The 20,095-nt window shown below is 44.3% G+C and overlaps 1 protein-coding gene across 4 annotated transcripts in view; it reads right to left on the minus strand.

Moving 5' to 3' along the window:
• TSPAN18 (tetraspanin 18) overlaps positions 1-20,095 on the minus strand; it is a 175,010-nt gene that overhangs the window by 7,251 nt on the left and 147,664 nt on the right. For all 4 annotated transcript variants that reach the window (XM_045012519.1, XM_045012520.1, XM_045012521.1 and 1 more), the window contains 2 exons: positions 14,596-14,670; positions 108-206 (listed from right to left, as the gene is read on the minus strand). In XM_045012519.1, coding sequence (XP_044868454.1) covers positions 108-206; positions 14,596-14,670 — 174 coding nt within the window. The remainder of the gene's footprint in view (positions 1-107; positions 207-14,595; positions 14,671-20,095) is intronic.

A 20,095-nucleotide genomic window follows, 5' to 3' on the forward strand; every position in this document is an offset into this window, starting at 1 on the left:
ACGCTTCACAGCAGGGAAGTTTAGGGTGCAGCACTGGGGCAATGCTTTCCTTTATATTAGTGACAGAGCTAGCTGCCACCAGGAGTTCCAGGAGCAAACCAGCTTACTGTGATCATAACCGAGTTCCAGGTGGAAGAGAAGACATCGGTCTCATTGTTCCCCTGATAGTGCTTCTTTAGCTCCTTGGTGAAGAATTCTCTGGTCAGCTGAAATACACAGAACACAGATTACTGCCAGCACCTCAGTTCAAAGTACTCTGGTGAATGCTATTATTTATTACAAATCTAAGTGTAGATACAAAATCCTGTGCAGTTAGCTCCTGACAGATTAAACTAAAATTATTTTATAAACTAGGGACTCCCTGCTTTGGTGCATGGACATCAGCTCTGCATCCTTTTCGGGTGAACAATGCATCTGCTGCCCAATTGGAAACTAAGGGCCCAATGTGAGGTGGTGGTGCTTAGCACCTCCTTAAAGGTGTTGAACACCCGCAACTCCCATTGGCTTCAGTAGGAGTTAACAATGCTCACCAACTTCCAGCAGGCTCTTGCAGGATCAGGCTATAACAAATCTGACCTTCAATTCAAACCACAACTATAGGCAGGTATGAAGATGAAGCCTGCAAGGGATTAAGAGCCTAACGCAGTGGTGGGCAGCCTGCGGCCTGTCAGGGTAATCCGCTGGCGGGCCGCAGCTCCCAGTGGCCACGGTTCACCATTCCTGGCCATTGGGAGCTGTGGGAAGCAGCAGCCAGCATGTCCCTGTGGCCCACGCTGCTTCCCACAGCTCCCATTGGCCAGGAACTGTGAACTGCAGCCACTGGTCGCTGCGGGCAGCCGTGCCTGTGGACGGTCAATGTAAACACTGTCTCATGGCCCACCAGCAGATTACCCTGACGGGCCACATGTGGGCCACAGGTTGCCTACCACTGGCGTAATGCAATGCCCCATGAAGTAATTTGGTTTCTTTACATTGACTCGTGTGGTGGCTGGATCAGGCCCTAGAAGAGTTCATGCTTTGTGTGGAAAACCCATTACATGTGCAGGGTTTAGATGACACCATGTGCGTGTTGTGTGCAAGGGCTGGACAGTTGTGCATGTGGGAGGGTCTTTATGCCTGAAGATACTGATTGGCATGTGAGGTTTTGCACTCAGAGCTCCCTTCATTGTGCATTCTTCTGCATCTTCAGTTTTACAGTGAGTGGCCATGCTTTTATAAAATATAGAGGAGACACTGACATCTATAAAATGCTGACTGCACCTTAGCATTATCCAAGGTGAATGGCACTTGTTCGCTAAAACCAGATGGACTTGTTTAGAATTAAAAGTTAAAAATTGATTTCTACATATATTTTTAAGTTAACGTTCTCTTTTAATTTTTTTACATATGGAGCTATTTAAAAGAGCTTCATATAACAAAGGACTAAAAGGGACACTAAAGACAGATCTGAAAAGCCACATAAACATAGCAGTTAAATCTACCAGACCTTGGAAAATTCATATCTGAAAGGCATGATTCTCCTCTCATTTACACCAGTATAATCTCCATTTACTTCAGTAGAATTACTCCAGGTTTTTTCCAGTGTGCATGAAATCAGAATGACACGCTAATATTGTACCCTCTGTGAACAAAGATGGATATAAATCCATGCAATAAAAAGGAAAGGGTCACTGTCAACTTTAACAGTAGATATTAGAAAAAGCATTTCTTTGTCTATTGTACTAACAATGATCCAAAAAGAAAGAATTTTAAAAATCCACTTTGCATTTCCACCATTTACGTTTATTTATTTTTTTTACATTTCCTTCAGCTTGGGCAATGAAAATCAATGAAATCAGGTTTATTTTTGTTTATTGTAAAACAGAAAAAATATAATAATAATTTCCCTCAAAGTATCTGTAAAAAGAACAACAACAACAACAGAGACCTTGAAACAATCAAATCCTATGTTTAGTTATCACCTCTTTTCTGAGGAACAGTAAAAATAAAGTTTTAACAGTCTGGTTAAACTGAAAACTCGGATGCAATTTTATAGTCCCGCTGTCATTTCATAACAAAAACTTTAAGGGATCCTTTTTGCATCATTAAGTCGTATCTTCTCTCTCTCTCTCTAAGATCCACACAGGCAAGACCTCTCTGTCAGCCCAGAGCTCCACTGATGTCAACAAGGCTCACATAGGTACAGCTGTCTGACCCCACCTCATATACTACAGGATCAGGGCCCAAGACTGGAAGCCCTTTGGGAAAGGGACCACTTTGTCTTCTGCACTATTCAGTGTCAAAATGCATTGTGGATGTGAAACAAGCAATTGTAAATATAATAAATAAAAATAGCAAAAGTCAGTTTGCTTTCAGGTTCTAAGTGATGCAATGTGGGAGTTCCAAACACTGTAGGGGTGTGTGTATTTCTTTATGTTTCCAGTGGAACTTTATTACAAAATTTAATGGAAACTTTAAGTGAAATTCTCACCCCACTGAAGTCAGTGGGAATTTTTCCATTTTCTTCGGTGTGGCTAGAGTTTCACCCTTTTATTTTTGTTCCCTGACAGGTTTTGTACAGGCCAGTTTTAAAAATCTAAATTATGAACCAAAATATAACTTGACTCTGAGTAACATTTTCTGAAACTTAAGAGTCCCATTGACTTTCTGTGAACTGTAGGCTCCAAAAGATGGGATTCCAAGGGGACTTCACTGCCTAATTCCCACTTTAGTCACCAAAGTCCAACATTGAAGTGCCACTGTCATTCACAAAAACCCTGCTCTGCTGCTGCCTAACTCTATAGGCATCTAAATGTCTGCCATTAAAATTCCAAGGTGCCTAAGTTTTGGCAGCTGAGCGTGTTCCCAGACAGTCAGTCCTGACACCACCCAGAAGCTTGGAGCCTAACTTATGCCTAAACTCTCCAGCGTGATTCACCAACTAGGCGTTCCCCTGCCTGTCTCGCCTGGAGGGCCTGATCTGGTAGGCATGCTGTCAGCACAGCTAATCCCTCACCAAATAACCAGGAGGAGGAGGAAGTGGTGGTATCACCCCCCAATACACTTTGGTCCTGTGGTTAGAGCATGCACTCAGGATGTGGGAAGCTCAGGTTCAACTCTGCCTGATGTGGAGCAGGGATTTAAACTTGGGTCTCCCCCTATTCCTAAAACTGCCCCCCCTAACCACTGGGCTACAGGGTACTCTGGTGCAGGTCTCAGTCTCTCCTGTTGAAGCTGTTCCTTTGTGGATAAACCAATATTCATTTGGCCAGATAAAGAATGATTCTGTAGCCCAGTTGTTAGGGCTTCATCTAGGAGGTGTGAGGACCAGCTTCCAGTCCCCCTGCTCCAATTACTATGTAATTACTTGAACAGCTTCAACAGGAAAAACTGAGAGAGTCTCAACATTGCAACAAGTCCCCCTTGTGAATCCCACCCCTGGACTTAGGCTAAGACACTTATGTGCTTTTGAAAATCTGAATGCCACCAATGACACAGGATATGGATTTTCCCTTGAGAAACCAGCACATTGGGAATTGCTAGGTTAGAAGGTGAAAAAACATATGCTCAGCATTCTGCTTGCCTTCCCTTCTTTTGCATAATTTACCCACCCAGGCGCTTATCCTATGGAGACAGCAGCACAGGCTTTTTATGGAGGCTTGTCTGTTTCTTAAGTGCAGACTTTGAAACTAATATTACAGTTGGTAATAATCCCAACTGGCTGCCTTTGGCTAGGTCTGAAACAAAAGAGTCATTTGAATATAAAGTGAAACCTTTATTTTGACAGGAGTGATCCCAGAGGAAATTGTTCAGAGTTTGTGTGTGATTTTTATGAGGCTTGGCCTAAAACAAAGCCCAAGGCTACAACAGGGGCATGTTTTCCAGAAAAATAACTAATTCCCCTTTGTGGCTGTTAAACTGCAGTTTGTCCCAAACATCTGAAGTTCAGATAAATGTTAAAGATGGGGTTGCATGAGCTACTTTCTTCTTTAAATAAATACATACAAAAATAATAAACAGGATAAAAGCAGCAAGTTATTCTCAACCCCATATTCATTTCCCCCTTTGTCCAAGGCTAATAAAGGAGCCAATGATGTTTCTGGTCATTGGAGTATGATACCATGAGCTATTCAGATGGGAACAAAGGCCCTAACAACAACATCTCTCTCTTACATAGTTCTTTTCATTCATGGGTCTCAAGGTGCTTTACACAGGAAGGTAAGCATCATTTTTCAAGTTGAGGGAGCTGAGGCACCAAGAGCTGAAGTGTCTTGCCCAAGGTCAAACAGCAGGACAGTGGCAGGGTATGGAATAGAACCTAGGAATCCTGCCTCCCAATCTAGTGCCTTATCCACTAGCCCACACTGCCCCAGTGCACTGCCTTTTTGCCCAACGAGGGAATTTGCTGACTCTCTAATATGAGTGCTAATATCACTAAACACAAACACACCTTGCAGAGAATGAAAGAAGCTCCATGTGGTGCTGTTACCCACAACACACTAAACCCTGTCTTTAAAAAAATCAAGGATTCCATCAGTGTTCCTCCCACCAAGGCCTTGGAGGGGAACAGAAGGAGCAGGTCCTATGCCCAAGACAAGTCACCTTTGGTTTGGGCTGTGTTTCTCTCTCGATTTATTGTTCATAGAAGGAACTGATCATTGTACGGAGTGACATAACCAGCATCCAGATGAAATAGAGTGCTGCATCTTCACAAACCTCCTACTCCCCCACCCCGCCCCCTGAGGAAACTTTGAGGCTACCTGGAACAGGTGAGGGCAACAAATCTCATTACTGATTGCCATGCATTTCAGCGTCCACTTCAAAGCCCCCCTTCTTGTCTCCCAGACCATGTCTCTCTTTATCCTCTCCCCGCCTCTAGCCCCAGTTCATCCTCTGTCCAGTTCACACAGTTCTCATTGCTGGTGAGGTGAGAGCCATCTGCTCTGCCACGCCTGCTATCTGGAACACACCCGCCCTCTTCTCTTCCCACCTCACTGACTCTTCATCTCATTTCAAATCTCAGCAGAAAACAACTCTTTCCTCCCTTGTCTTTGATTCTTCATTTCTTTTCCTCCCTCTGCTATTAATTATGTAACACTATAACTGTATTATTTAACTCAGTAGAGTGTTCTGGGAGCTAGTTTGTAGGCAAGATGCTATATAAGATAAAGTTGTATTGCACCCTGTCTGGAAAGTGAGCAGTTGCAGTCTATCCATTACTTCTGTGTCACTGGATGCACCTAGAGACGGTGTTCATACAGAGTAGAACACTGACTACAACAGCATCACACAACTTAAGGAGTTTCCAAGAAAAGCCACTTGCTTGCACCCACATTCCACATTGCAGTGTGGAAAGTAACCACATTGCTGCTTCTCAGGATAACATTTTAATCACTTGTCTCTGAAATGAGTTATTTTAACAATATTGACCTTCACTCCTACATCTCTGCTACCATGTATGGGTTGTCCCATCATTTGTACAAGCTTCAGTCCTAGAGGAGAGAAAAGGTGTCTGAGCACCATCTTATAGAAATGGTTCAAATACTTACTCCAGACATAGGTTCAAACAGAGATCAAGCCTTGTTCCCTCTGGCAGGCAGGTTGTCAAGCCACCCAGCCTTGGGCTAACCCATAGACCATTGGTTCTCAACCTCTCCAGACTATCGTACCCCTCGCAGGAGTCTGATTTATCTTGCGTACCCCCAAGTTTCACCTCACTTAAAAACTACTTGCTTACAAAATCAGACCTAAAAATACAAAAGTCTCACAGCACACTAGTACTGAAAAATTGCTCATTTCTTTCTCATTTTTACCATATAATTATAAAATAAAATGATTGGAATATAAATATTATACTTACATTTCACTGTATAAAGCAGTATAAACAAGTGATTGTCTGTATGAAATTTTAGTTTGTACTGACTTTGCTAGTGTTTTCTATATAGCCTGTTGTGAAACTGGGCAAATATCTCATTGAGTAGATGTACCCCCGGAAGACCTCTGCATACTCCTAGGAGTATATGTACTCTTGGTTGAGAGAAGCACTGCCACAGACAATAGCAAAATGAATCACAAATAATTCCCAAACCACAGCATACACAAGGTGGGGCTGTTTAAAAAAGTACAGCAGAAAAATAGGCTTCGTTGAGAAGAAGCCTGAGGAGGGAACAAACGAAGAGACCGTGCAAGCTGAGTTTAACACATGTACAGCTGTCTCCTGTGACTCTGTGTCTGTGAATGGGCAATGGGTAGAATTTCTAAAGTTCTTCACAACTTTTTGTTCATAAACTACTAACTTGCCTGCAGTAGGAGGAGATGTCCACCTCTAGAAACTATACATTTTCTAAAAGATTTTTCATTCCTCAGCTGGCCATTTTGATGGGGGCTTCATCTGGTTCTTGTTACTGCATAGACAGATTTAACACAATAACCCAATTCAAAGCCAACGCTTTCTGAAATAACCAGCTAATGGGCTGATCTTGCAAGGTAGTAAGTATCCTCAACTTCAGATGGCTTCACTGGGGGCTGAGAGCACTGGTACCTGGCCAGATTGAGCCCTAGAGGAATACAGACATGCTGACAAGCCACAGTAGGGGGCTGCTCACCCAGTGACTCCCACCGACAATAATAAATTACATATGCACAGCCAGAGAGAACCGCGCTAAGAATCTGCTCCTGCAGTCATGGAACTCACGCTGAGGTCAGTGGGAACTTTTCCTGAATGAGGACGGCTGGATCAGACCCCCACTGGGCCTGATTCTTCCCTCACTAACCCCCTGTAAATTGGGACTAAAACTCCACTGACGTAATGGAATTACACTGGTGTAAGTGAAAGGAGCACCAGGCCCATATGTTTATCTAGCCTCTGTTCCGGAACTGGGGGCAGTCAGTCCCTGCAAGCTGCCTCCTCCTGCCCCAAGAGCCTATTGATTAATGTTTAGCTATCTGTCCCCTAGAAAGATAAACCTGGTGTCACAATACCTGAAACTGCAGAGCAGTGTGTGTGTGGGAGGGCAGCACTTCTATGTGTGAGGCCCACTTCTTGTGCTTTGCTGGAGGAATCCTCTCAAGAACTCTTAACGCAAGAGCTGTACTGACCAGACCATCCTAGACCCCCCATGCTGTAACCTCTATTTACAGAGCTGCAACTATTCCCACTAAGGCACAGTCTCACTCTCATTCGGAATGGAGTGACCCCACTGTTTACAAAGCACTGTTCTTTGCCTACTGCTTAATTGTGAAGCAAGGATACAAAGACCACCCGCTTATAACCACAAAAAAAAAAGTTTTCCCCTTTATCCCCACAGACCATTCTACTGTACAAGTATAGTATTGTTTTGCTATCAGCTTTCCAACTATTTCCTCTGTCCTTGGTTTATAAAACTGTTATACGAATAACAATGTAGCCTGGCTGGAGTAAATCAAATCTGCCTCATTACAAAGTCCTTCTACACTTGCTCACCCATGTGTTTCTGCTACACTCTGTATATGAGCTGAGACAAATGTACACATTATTTTTATTAACACGTCCATTGCAGTAGTGCCCAGAGGCCAGAGTCAGGAGCGGGCCACACTATGACAGGCGCGGCATTGACAGAGTAAAAGAAGGTCCCTGGCCCCAACGGGCTTACAGTCTCAGACAAGACACAATAAATAGTTGTAACAAACAATTGGAAAGGAAATGGGAAGGAAGATGAGGAACCAATAACAGCAACATGAGTCTGCACAGGCCAAATAAATAAGATAAATATAAGAAGCCTGCTATTCACTATTAGTTGGCAGCTTCTCGGGGTCATCACAGTGAGTCTTGATCTGAAGAGGGACTTGAAGAGGTACAGGATTTTGCCTTTATGGACTAGTTCACAAGGGAGACAAGAAAGAAAATGCAAAGGCTCTTGGAGAGACAAATGGGTAATCACACGTAGGCAGGGGGCAATGCAACAGAAGCACCACAGACAACTAGGGAGAGACTAACTTGTGACGAGCCTTAGGCTATGTCTACACTACAAACTGGTCAATGTAAGGTATGTAGGCATAAAGCTGTCACAGGTAGTATATCACTTGTGTGCGTGCACACTCAGCTCCTTGCATTGGCGCAGCATATGCTCATCAGGAGTGCCTGTGTTGATGCACAGCATGGTGCACCACAGGTAGGCATCCCAGTGTGCCACCCACCATCCTATCATGCACTGTCTTTTGAGAAATTTAGGCAATGCATGGTAGGGCAGAAATGAATTATGCAGGGATCATTGGACGCGAGGGGTCAAGGTCCCATTAACACAACTTTCTCAATTCCATAATGTCATTCATATCTCATAATTTTCATACCTTTTTTAAGATCCCACAAACCTGCCTGGCACTTCTCACTGTCCACCATGTCTGACAAAAACAAGAAGCTCACACAGCTCAGCACTATTGTCATGAATATTACAAACACAGGATGAACAATCCTCCAGTATTTGCAGAGCTGCAGGAAGAACCTCAGCAATAGGGGCACAGATATTTTTCTGAGGACAGACTGTTGCGGACATAGCAAAAAACAATTCAAGGATGTTGGTGGAGTTCACGGAACAGCTGCAGATGGTGGAGCACAGATGCTGGGTCTGAGAAATGACCACTGACTGGTGGGATTGCATTATAATACAGGTTTGGACGACGAGCAGCGGCTGCAGAACTTTCATATGCCACAGGCCACATTCCTAGATCAATGTGCCAAGCTCAGCCTAGCACTCTACTGCATGAACACCAGACAGTGACACTGACAGTGGAGAAGCGAGTGGTGATCGCACTGTGGAAACTTGCAATGCCTATTTGCTACTGGTCAGTGGGAAACCATTTTGGAGTTGGAAAAGCCACAATGAGGACCGTTGTCATGCAAGTGTTTAGGGCCATTAATCATCTTCTGCCAAGCAAGACTGTGACTCTTGGCCAATATGCAGGCCATAGTGGATGGATTTGCAACAGTGAGGTTCCTGAAGTGTGGCAGGGTTATAGACAGCACACCATTCCGTATTTTGGCACCAGCCCAGCTTGCCACAGAGTACATCAGTAGAAAGGGCTACTTTTCTATGGTTATGCAAGTACTGGTTGATCACCAGGAACATTTCACCGATATCAGTGTGGGCTGGTCAGGGGAAGTGCAAGATGTTTGCATCTTCAGGAACACAGAACTGCTTGGAAAGCTGCAAGCAGAGATATTTTTCCATGACTGGTGGATTGCCATTTTGTGATGCTGAAATTCCACCAGCCTAATCCTTGCTTTCCAGGCTCGTGAAGCCATACACTGGTCACCTGGACAGCACTAAGGAAAGGTTTGACTACCCACTCAGCAGGGTGCAGAATGACAACTGAATGTGCTTCTGGTAGACTGAAGAGACACTGGTGTTGGATACTCTCAAGATTCAATCTCAGTGAGAAAAATATCCCAGTGGTTGTTCCCTTCACAGTATCTGTAGGTAAAGTGGGGGAAATTGCTGCTGGGGTGGAGTCTGCTGAGTTTGAAGAGCCAGACACAAAGATGAGTAGAAGATCTCAGCATGGAACTATGCAGCAGAAGGAAACCTTTCAAGAGCACTTTAACGATCAACCACAGTAATGTGGTGCGGTGGACTGTGCCCTACCTGGCCCTGAAGTTTTAGCAGCTGTTAAGGATTGTGTAATGCTTGGTGTACATTTATGAATATAACAGTCTTTTAATGCACCTATGAGTTATGCGGTACTTGCTGTACATTTATAATTACTACACAGTGCTTTTCACTGAACTTATGAGTTCCGTGGTCCTGTACAATTACAAGTTCTGGGTGCTGTGAGTAGCACTAGGCATTTTGCAGCATATGTTGTGAAGTAATAAAGATGAATGTATTCATAAGACCATAAGATCGAAATAAAATAGAAATGTATTGTGTACCAAAAACAGTGCAACAATCATGTGCAATTAAAAAACATGTACAATACAAACTCTAAAAAATAAATGAATGGAACAGAACTTTACAATTAGAAAGGTAGAAAACATTCCTGGCCATTTCAGTCCATTTTGGCTACACATACACCAACTGTGGCTCTCACAGGTCAGTGTATGTGAAGCTGCGGTTTCCCTTACTGTCCCCCAGCTTGGAATGGCAGGGGTAGGGATGCAGCCCCTATTGCCATGTGGAATGTTGCGGGATATAGAGGTGTGCTAAAACGGAGTTCTCCAGTCATGGCAAAGGGAGACAAACACATGACTGCTGGACCTGTAAGTCAACGAGAGCCTGTAGCATCTGTGTTTGCTGCCTAAGAAGCCTCATTATGTCCTGGTGCATCTCCCTCTCCTGCTGGGATTCTCTCTCCTGTCTGCTCTTTCCTTCTCCATACTGTCTGCAATATTCACCCTGCAGGCCCTCTTGTTCACGGTCCAATGCAGCACTGGATTGCAGGATCTTGCTGAACATACCCTCCCTAGTCACTATGCTGCTACAGTTCCATGGGTAACTTCCCCACAGCCCCAGCACCTTCACCCATACTGTAGGGCTGAAGTCTTTTCCTCAGCCCCAGCAGCCAGCCAGGAGCTCCCTTTTGCTTTCCCCGGTCCCTGCCAGCAACTGATCTGTCCATGGTCCTGCCATTCCTTCAGCCAGCCAGCCAGGAACTCAGTCCTCACTCCTGCAGATCCAGACAGTAACTTTCTCTAGTACTGCAGCTCCTTTTATATGGCCCTGCTGGGCCCTGATTGGCTGCTCCCTGTAGCCTCTCTCCAATTGGCTGTGTCCCTTGCAGCCACTCTAGGCAGCCTGGAAGACTTCTCTACTGCTCCATTCTGGGATGGGGTGTGGTTAAGACCCTCAGTCCTCCAGCTGGGGTTCTCAGGGCCTAGTCCACCCCATTACACGTCTATTGACAGTTCAGCTTTGGATTGCCTCTGCACAGCACTGCTCTCCAGTCCCATCCATGGTGAGTATGGTCAACCAGGGTTGAAGGGTGGGGGAGAGAAATGAGGAGGGAATTGTTCCATTGCATAAAACAATACGTCAGCCTTTATTACAGTGGGTATGAGTATATAGCACTGAATATTGGAACTATTTTCCACAGGCAGTGGTAATTTTAGGTGATACCTCACTCCTGGAAGGTAACACAGGCAAAGAGAGCACAGCTGCTGCTGGCATCCCGAAGCCGCCTAGGCCTGTATGCTGCTAGCCTGCATATGCAATGGTGCCTGCCAAAGTCATAGCAAAGTGGCATGGTGAAGCGTCTTACTACAGAAAAAGCAATAAGGCTGCCATCCCTAGAAGCCTTCAGAAGAGCATTGCAGAGTAAGAGCACTGCAGAGTACCTCCATGACAGTTTCATCAAGATCTCTCAGGAGGATACAAGGGACATTCCTCTGTATATATAAACAAATAGTTCTGCATGGTGCCCCCATGAAGCTCTACAGGGGAATGAAAAGCAGATCATAACTCTACCTACCTGTTTGTTGTACAGCTACCTCTTCTCGTATGAGGAAAACAATGACAAGTCAATGTGTGTGTCCTGCTAATTTGGGGTTGGGCCAGGTGTCATCTTTACATTTAACCATTGTAAGGAAAAATGTATGCACACACTTACCAGAGGTTCCTTCCCCTGGATCAGGCTGCTCTGTGCTTGGCTGGCAGGACTGGCTAGACTGTTGAGGAGTCTCAAAAAGATCCTGACTCGCAACATAGCTGGACCCCTTGGCACCTTGCCACATGTCCCCCTCCTCCTCCTCTCTGTTCATGACATGGTTCTGTGTCTCGGGCTCTACCGAGGTATCCATGGTGGTCTGCAGGGTGCTGGTGGGGTCTCCACCAAGTATGGCATGCAGCTTGTTGTAAAAGAAGCAGATCTGGAGCTCAGCTCCAGATCAATTGTTGGCCTCTCTGGCCTTATGATATGCCTGTTCCTTCACTTTCACACAGCACTGTTGCTGACGTCCCCTGTGCAATCTTTTTGTAGATGTCCACGTTTCTACAACTGGGTCCATAGCTATGCCTGTACAGCCTCTTCTCTTCACGGGCCCAGGAGATCCAATACCTCCTGTCTACTCCAGGCAGGAGAGTGTCTGGAGCAAGAAGAAGGCATCTTCAGCTGGGCAGTTGCACACAACAATGAAGAGCTGTTAGGTGTGCTCGCCAAGGTGGGCAAATCAGGAAAAGGCATTTCAAAACGGGTGGGTTTTTTGCAGGGACAGGCAGCTTCTAGTCTCTGTCATCCCTGGGCAGTGGAGGTCACAATTGTGACCGGAATCGTGGGACAGCTGCTGCAGGACTGTTAGGGTTAAGATAGGACATACACAGCATCTACACTCACCATGCGTCAACCTCAGTGGGTCAACCCTGGCTCCACTTGGTTTGTGGAGGTGGTGTTATTGCATCAACGTAAAGGGGCACATGTGTCAGCTGGAGACAAATTTGAATGTAGACACATGCACAAATAGGTTGATGCAAAACAACTTACATCGAACTAACTTTGTATTGTAGACCAGGCTTTAGAAGTAAGGACCATAAATGTGTATGGGGTGTGGTGGAGAAGGGGAGCCAGTGGAGGGACTTAAAGAAGGGTTGACCTGAGCAGAATAATGAGCCAAAAAGATGATCTTTCCAGTAGCATTATGAATGGGCCTGAGGGGGACAAGTTGAGCATCAGAAAGGTCCCAAGAAGGTCAAGATGAGCTATGAGGAGGACGTGCACAAGAGGTTAGCAGTGTGGACAAAGAGTCTGGAAGGGTGTGTTCAATATACATATTAGCTCATGATATACCAGAAAAGAAAGATATTTTTAACTTTAACATAACTTCACTGTAAAACTCTTCTTTCTTCGGGGATGAGCAACTGGCTCTCTGGATAAACTAGACTTTCTTTTTCGCAAGGAATATTCACAATATGAAGCCTAGTGAAGGGGTGGCTGCCTCTCACTGGCAGAAAAGGGATTAAAAGTAGCCTTAGGGAGGCTGCGCTGGAGGCAGCCAATTAGAAAGGGGCTGAGAGGAGTAGCCAATCATGGCCCGGCAGGCTCATATAAGAAGGGCTGCAGGGCGGAGCAGAGTTCAGTAGCTGACTGGAGCTTGAGGAGAGAAGACCAGGCTCTTAGCAGGAGGAAGGAGCCCCAGCACCTGAGACAATTCAGTGCTACAAGCAGGGACCAGGGGAGCCAGAGAGAGCTCCTGGTGGGCTGCTAGGGCCTGCAGGCTGAGGCCCTGAGATAAGGGCAGAAAAGGGTGCTGGAGCCACATGGGAAGTGGCCCTGGGACAAAGGACTGTAATTGCCCCTGAGATAGTGGCTGGATGGAGATTACAGGTCTCCCAGAAAGGGAGAACACAGAGTGTGGCACAGCTGGAGGGCAGCGTCACTGAAGAGGATGCCGCACTCCTGGGAGTACCGCAGGTCCTGGAACGAAAGTGACAGCGACGCGGCACTAGCAGTGGAGGGTGCCTGGTGAGCAGATCTAATTCCCATGACAGCCAGCAGAAGGCACTAGAGTGGCGAGTCCCACCCGGTCATAAGCCTAGAGAGAGGATTTTGGGTTTTCAATTAATCCAAATTCCTCCATGCACATACTATACCACTGTGATCGCCATGGTATCTGATTACCTTCTAGATTTAAAGTCCTCTTAAATCCACCCTAGGCTCCCTATCTTCTTTTATAAACACCATCGAAACATTTATATAGGACGTGACATTTTCAAAGAAATGAAATTACATTATCTAACCGATTCTCACAACACTCCTTGGAGGCCATCGCCAACTTGGTGCTTTGCTTTTCTGATCAGGAGAGCTAGATAATACGCCTCCTTTCAAGTCATGGATTACACATTCGAGCACACAAGAAAGGCAGCCCCCTCTGCCCCCCGATGGAGTAGGTACTGCAGCAGCAGCATTTCTTAGAACTGATGGTCAGACTTCACTCTATTTGGGATTTGTTTACTTGGATTCCATAAGGCCCACCTTCCATGCTAGGTGCACCACACAATTAAAACAACAATATATGGTACAAATATTAAAATAGCATCGTTTTTCTAGGATGGCTAATGACAATGCAGTTTGATGGGCTCCCACACTCAACTACACTCCCACTCACTCCAAATTCTCCACCTATGCTTCACCCACACTTTTCAGTTTGTGTGTTTCTATGGGCTCTTGCCCCATGAGTGTGGAGTCCAAGATGGTGACAACAGGGAAGAGAAGAGATGACTAACAACTCTGTGGACTCTACTTGCTCCCTCAGGTACCATCTGGGAAAATGTCACCTCTCAGCTCAGCAGTAAGTGTACAACACTGAAGTGAAATCCAAACTTTGATGCATAAGCTCAAAATGAACTTCTGCTACAGAGATGTGCCTGCACATGAATCTGGACTCTGAAAAATTCAGCAGTTCTCCTGTGTATCTCACAGCATCTCTCCTGTGTATATAAATCACCTAACTAGCACAAGTTAGGTTAGTTTATATTCACTGGCTGTCTGGAAATTCTTCACACCGAGGGTAATAACGAGGCTGGTTGGGTGATATTCTAAACAAAAACTTGCTCAGCAGACACACAAACCACCAACTAAAGTGAGCTCCACCTGGGCAAAACCCCGCAGGGGCTCAGAGTGCTTCCATCATGTCCACAACATAATACTTACATTTTCTCTGAAGATAAAAGCCAGGATTGCAGCTGAGAGCTCTGCCAGGAAGATTAACAAAATAAACATGAAGAACTGAAAGAAAAAGAAAAGAGGCAGACAGCCATTAGGTATATGCCACAAACAGTAAGAACAAAAGTGTTCAGAATCACCAAGGCAATAGAGAAAATGGAGAATGAAGCTTTGGGGGGGGGGGAGAGAAGAGAATCAGTGAAAGGGTATAAACTAGGGACAGCCGAGGTCTACACACACAATTTGTACCACAGCAACTGTATTCGTTTAGGAACTGATATCATTAAAGCAGTACAACTCCCTAATGCAGATGAAGTTATACCAGTATAAAGGTGTTTACATGGTACGGCTTATTCCTGTAAATGTAGGGGTACTTATATAGACTGATATGAGCATCTTTGTAGTGCTAGGACTATTTCCACACTAAGAGGTTGAACCACTTTAACAACATTGGTTTCTAAATTGATATAAAGTGGTACAAATGCTCTAGATAGGCCAGTCCTAAGTGGGTTAAATCCCACAGCCCCTAACTCACAAACACAACCATGACAGTGAAGGAGACCAGGGTTCAAAGACATGAAGGCCTGATTCTCATTACAGTATGGCCCCTTTAATGGCTTCATCCTTACAGGGAGTATAAATGTAATTCCTTCAAGATTTAAGAACCTCAAAATGTTCTCAGTACTGGAATGTGAACTCAGTAATGACTTAGGATTGGCCTGATATGGGGAAATGAGGAGTAAATAGGGGACACAGGCAGGACTGCATGACCCAGGGGATAATAAACACATGGAACAAGTTACTGATGCAGGTGGCTTAAGCAAGAACTAGAAATGAACTCAAGATACACCTGGAATTGTTTCTGTGGAAGGAGAGCAGTGAGGGCCTTTTTGAAACAGCAGTAAGTTGGACAAGGCCAGAAGGATTTTTCTGATCCCTACACAATGCGTTATGAATGATGTCTGGAACATATTGCCTGTGATTTAGCAACAGTTTTTAGCAATAGAAAAAGAATTCAAACTCCCTCCTTGGAATGGACAGGATAATTTTTCTGGTGTCAATTATTAAAGCTGTAGTTGATTTTTCCTATTGGAGCGCTGTATCCACTGCCCCTTCCAATCTCCTTTCCTGCTCCTGAATGGAAAACAAAAGAAACAGCTCCTGGGGTCAGATAACAGAACAGGAGTGATTAGAGGAGCAGGCCTTTAAATCTAATAATTCCCATTAGTTGACCCACTAGCCCATTGAACTATAATCTGTTCTCATTGGCTGAGATTGCTAAATGGCTCACTCCACCCATTCAGAAATTACTTCTATTTTTAGCTTCACAAGAGGAGAGCAGAGAGGTAGTGATTAGAATGAAAGCTACTATGCAAATCTACAGCACCATCTATGAAAGGATCTCCCAATGCTTTTTAGGTGAGTCTAAGGTGATCAGTGATTAGCAGGGTTGTTGGATTAATTACATATTCGTTTATTGATTACTGGCAGATACACTTTCACCCAAACACTAATGCAGGGCCAGCATAGCAATGGTTGCAGCTGCTCACAGATTATTTAAGCAATCGTAATGCATCATTTATCATCCCCAAACTGGCTTGGACTTGAACAGCGCAAACCTCTTGGACTTCCCATATTCACTGTAAAAACATCAGTAGTGATTATTAGGGCAAGAAAACAAGAATTCTATTTTGCAAAAAAAAATTGAGGTTTTGAATTTTGTTTTAGTTCCCATCAGAACAAAAAAGAGAGTTTTTAAAATATTTGTGTGTGAAAACTATGAGAAAACAGCCACTCCACTCACCCCAGAACAACCAATAGCCCAGTGGGATACTCGGGTTCAAATCCCGGCTCTGCATGATTTACATCCCAGATGAGCATCCAAGCCAGCTTGTTATTGGCTATTCTAGAGTGAGTCTCTATCTTGTTGTGACCAGAAATTCCACCTGAGAAATCTTCCTAACTAAATTCATATGTTTCCATAAACACTTTTGATTTTGACTTATTAGCATTTTTGACTTTCTTATCACTGCATCTCAACTGCCAGTTGACATTTTAGCTCCGCTAGACTTCAGCAATTCTCTCTCAAAGGACACAAACCTCAGGGTGACAATTTCAGGGGCTGGGGGCAGGAGCAGAGAGAAAGAGGGACTGATAATATATATCATTCTGCCCTTCCTTAAAAATTATGCATGTATACATATCCACATTTGGCTAAAATCCACCCAGCTGAAGTCAATAGAAGTTGCACCACTTATGCCAGGGCTGAATTTGGACCAATGGGGAAATGTTATTCACAACAACAAAAAATAAAATAAATAAATAAATACAAAATTAAGTGTGTTCATGTGTTTGTGTAAGACAAACATTCTCTCTGAGCAGTTTGGGCAGCAGTAGCTAAGAAAGCTCTACGACATTCCACAGGTTAGTTTGTTTCTAATGTGCAGAAGGCCTGAGTGTGCTGCTTTGTGTGTCCAATGCTGGGATAGCTTCAGGTGGCTGAAAGCACTTGGCAGCCTGGTGCTTGCTGCAACAGGTTGAATACAACAGTGAGGTTTTTCACCAAAATAGAACAGCACCAAGAAAAACAAAAGGTTCTGCAAACACAATGGCCAGAATCTAGAACCTGTCTGCAGGAGCATCTCCCTTACTCGCCCTTGTCTCTGTGACCCTCTTGCCTCGTGTGTACATTTGAGCTAAAAGCTTCAGACATGCATTATGTATCAGTGTGAAATCTCTCTCAGGCAGCTCTGAGTCATCAATTTTTGAACAACTTGTACATGGACTTGATTTTATCAAGCATCTTCCCCTGAGCCTACTGCCTTGTGAACCACACCCCTCCTCAACTCCTGCATAGATATTCCAGCCTCACAGGGATAAATTTACAGATTATTTGCATTTCCATCAACTAAAACCTAACTCCCTCCAGACTCCTGGTTCCCACACTTTCAAACTTTCCAAGTTCATCTGGTGTGGTCTGTAACAAAATACATGCTGGGAATGCATCTGATACCATATGGACCACACCACACCCATTTAAACAGGTATTTTATTGCCAGTGGACTTGGGATAATAGGGAATGGGACATATGGAACGTCACCACACCCTCTTAAACAGCAGTTTGACTTTGCTACCAAAACATCCTGGATTGCCTTGAACAAGGGAGCATGCTGTTCCTCACTAGATGTTACACTTAACTATCCCTGCCTCATTGCCCTATGTTACTTCCACCTCATCTATTTCTCAGATTCCCAGTGTAAAATAAAATAATAATAAAAGTAAATAAATAAAGCAGGCGGACTTAGAACTATCTTTGAGAAGCAGAAAAGTAATAACCATGAAATTGCCTGCACTGCAATATAACTAGAACACTAGGGACAATATTCAGGCTTGGTGTAACTCCACTGACATCAGCCTGGATAGTCCTAAATTAAAAAGAGATTGCACCATTCACATACCAAAAAATGGCCCAAGATCTCACCTCATGTGACTGAAGTTCTAACTCTCATAAGGATTGGATTTCAATTAGTCTCATACTTATGGGGCCCGATTCTCCACTCCATTACATCAAGTTCATACTGGCATTACGCCATTGACTTAAATGGATTTATTCCTGGTCTTCCCTAGGATGAGCGAGGGAAGGATCAAACCAGTTGACTCCCAGAAGGGAAGCATGTGCTATTATCGAAGGAGGAATTTGGGAAGGGGTGGGGTAGGAAAGGAAAGGAGAATTTAGCTCAGTGGAGTCTGTCAGATCTCCCGGGATACTGCCAGCTTCTCCTTCCGCCAGTTTAATGTTCATGTTCTTGTAAAACTGTGCTATGGGGCAGCAGCTGCTGGTGCTTTTGCAAGGCTCTGTGAGAAAGATAGGATTACAAAACACACTGAAAAATCAAGATTTAAAAACAACCAACAAACTCCGAGGGAGAAACAGAAGGTTGTACTTGATAAAAACAAGAAAAAAAACAACAGAGCTCTGTGTTCATTCGCGTAACTGGGAATGTTTTCCAGTAAGAGATAATGGCAGGAAACTCTGCAGGATCAGTTCTTGCGGCAGAAGTCAAAAATGGTTATTTTAGTGGTTAAGAGTTTATAAACAGTGCATGATGCCCACACAGATTTTAAGGTTTAACCCTGTCATTTAAGGGAAAATTGCTCAATGAAGCTTTTAAATCTGAGACTTCTAAGAAATGGAGAAGGATGTATATTGGTTCAGCCACCCATCTAGAGATGCAGTGGAAAGTCCACCAAGCAGATCTCAGCTGGGAGGTTTATACCAACTCATAGGACTCTGTTATAGATACTCTACCTTGCACGTTCTCTTTATTTGAAATGGCCCAGTAGGAAATCTACTTACAAGTTTATTACTTGCCCAATGTCTACTCATATGGCTTGTAAAATACTGGTAAGGGCTGCTTAATGATTCCTATGAACAGAATAAGGAAAATGTTCATGTTCTACATCAGAAGAGAATGGGCAGGAACAATCCCTGGTTCGATGTGCATGAGTATGTGTTGTAATGATTTGGCTCATATGAGGGTGTGCACATATTATGGCCTTCTGTTAGAAGGAATCAAAACTTCTCAGCTGTGTCTGATGGGCCCTATTACTGTAGAAAGCTGAAGGAGATTCTCCTCTAGCTCAAGTGGTAGACATGGGAAGATTAGACTTCTTCCCCTTCTGCTGCCATGAAGTTCTGAGAGACCATAGCAGACAGAGGAGTTAAAAGTGCTCAGTGGCCACAGCTTTGGTACAATATGAATGTGCATCCCTGAATGCAGCTGGCGTTCAGGATAAACAGGCATATGTCCTTAATACACACGTGTAAAATGACATGCCCTCTCAGTAGGGCCTGATGTTACAAGCACAAAACTCCAGTCCAAGCTCCCTGTTTGCTGCTGGGTGCAATTTAAGGTGTTGGGGACGATCTTTAAAGTGTGGGACCTGTTTATTAGAGAGCCTGCCTTTTACCTCACATCCTATCACAGCAATTACGATTGGCAGGGATGTTCTTGCTGATGATCCCTGGAGCAGAATGCACTGGAACAGATAGAATGCTTTCTCAGCTGGGGGCCCTGCACTTTGGAACTCACTGCCCCTGCAGGTCTGACAGTGGCCAAGTCTGGCAAACCCCAGAGATAGTTTTTATTCATTTAGAACATGGCTAATTTTGCTTATTTCCTTTTGTGATAGCGGTGCCAAGACTTCTTCCTCCACTCGGAAGATTTGGGATTTTGTCACGTGGCATTTAGTGAACTCAAACAGCAGGAGATTGCCATGGGAGAATTTCCCCAGTGTACAGGGAATATCTTTGCTGGCACAAAGTGGCAGAGGCATCTCCGCACCTCCTGTACTTCCCTTCTGGGGAAAGGAAGGAAGAGGGTGTTGCAAGGAAGGAGAGGGGTGTAGTAGAGTAAGACTCCACTATACCCGATTTGCAACTAGCATAAGGTTCTTGAGGGACTGTGTGTGAGTGGCATAAGTTAAA

This window comes from Mauremys mutica, chromosome 4 (genome assembly GCF_020497125.1).
Source record: "Mauremys mutica isolate MM-2020 ecotype Southern chromosome 4, ASM2049712v1, whole genome shotgun sequence".
Taxonomy (NCBI): domain Eukaryota; kingdom Metazoa; phylum Chordata; order Testudines; family Geoemydidae; genus Mauremys; species Mauremys mutica.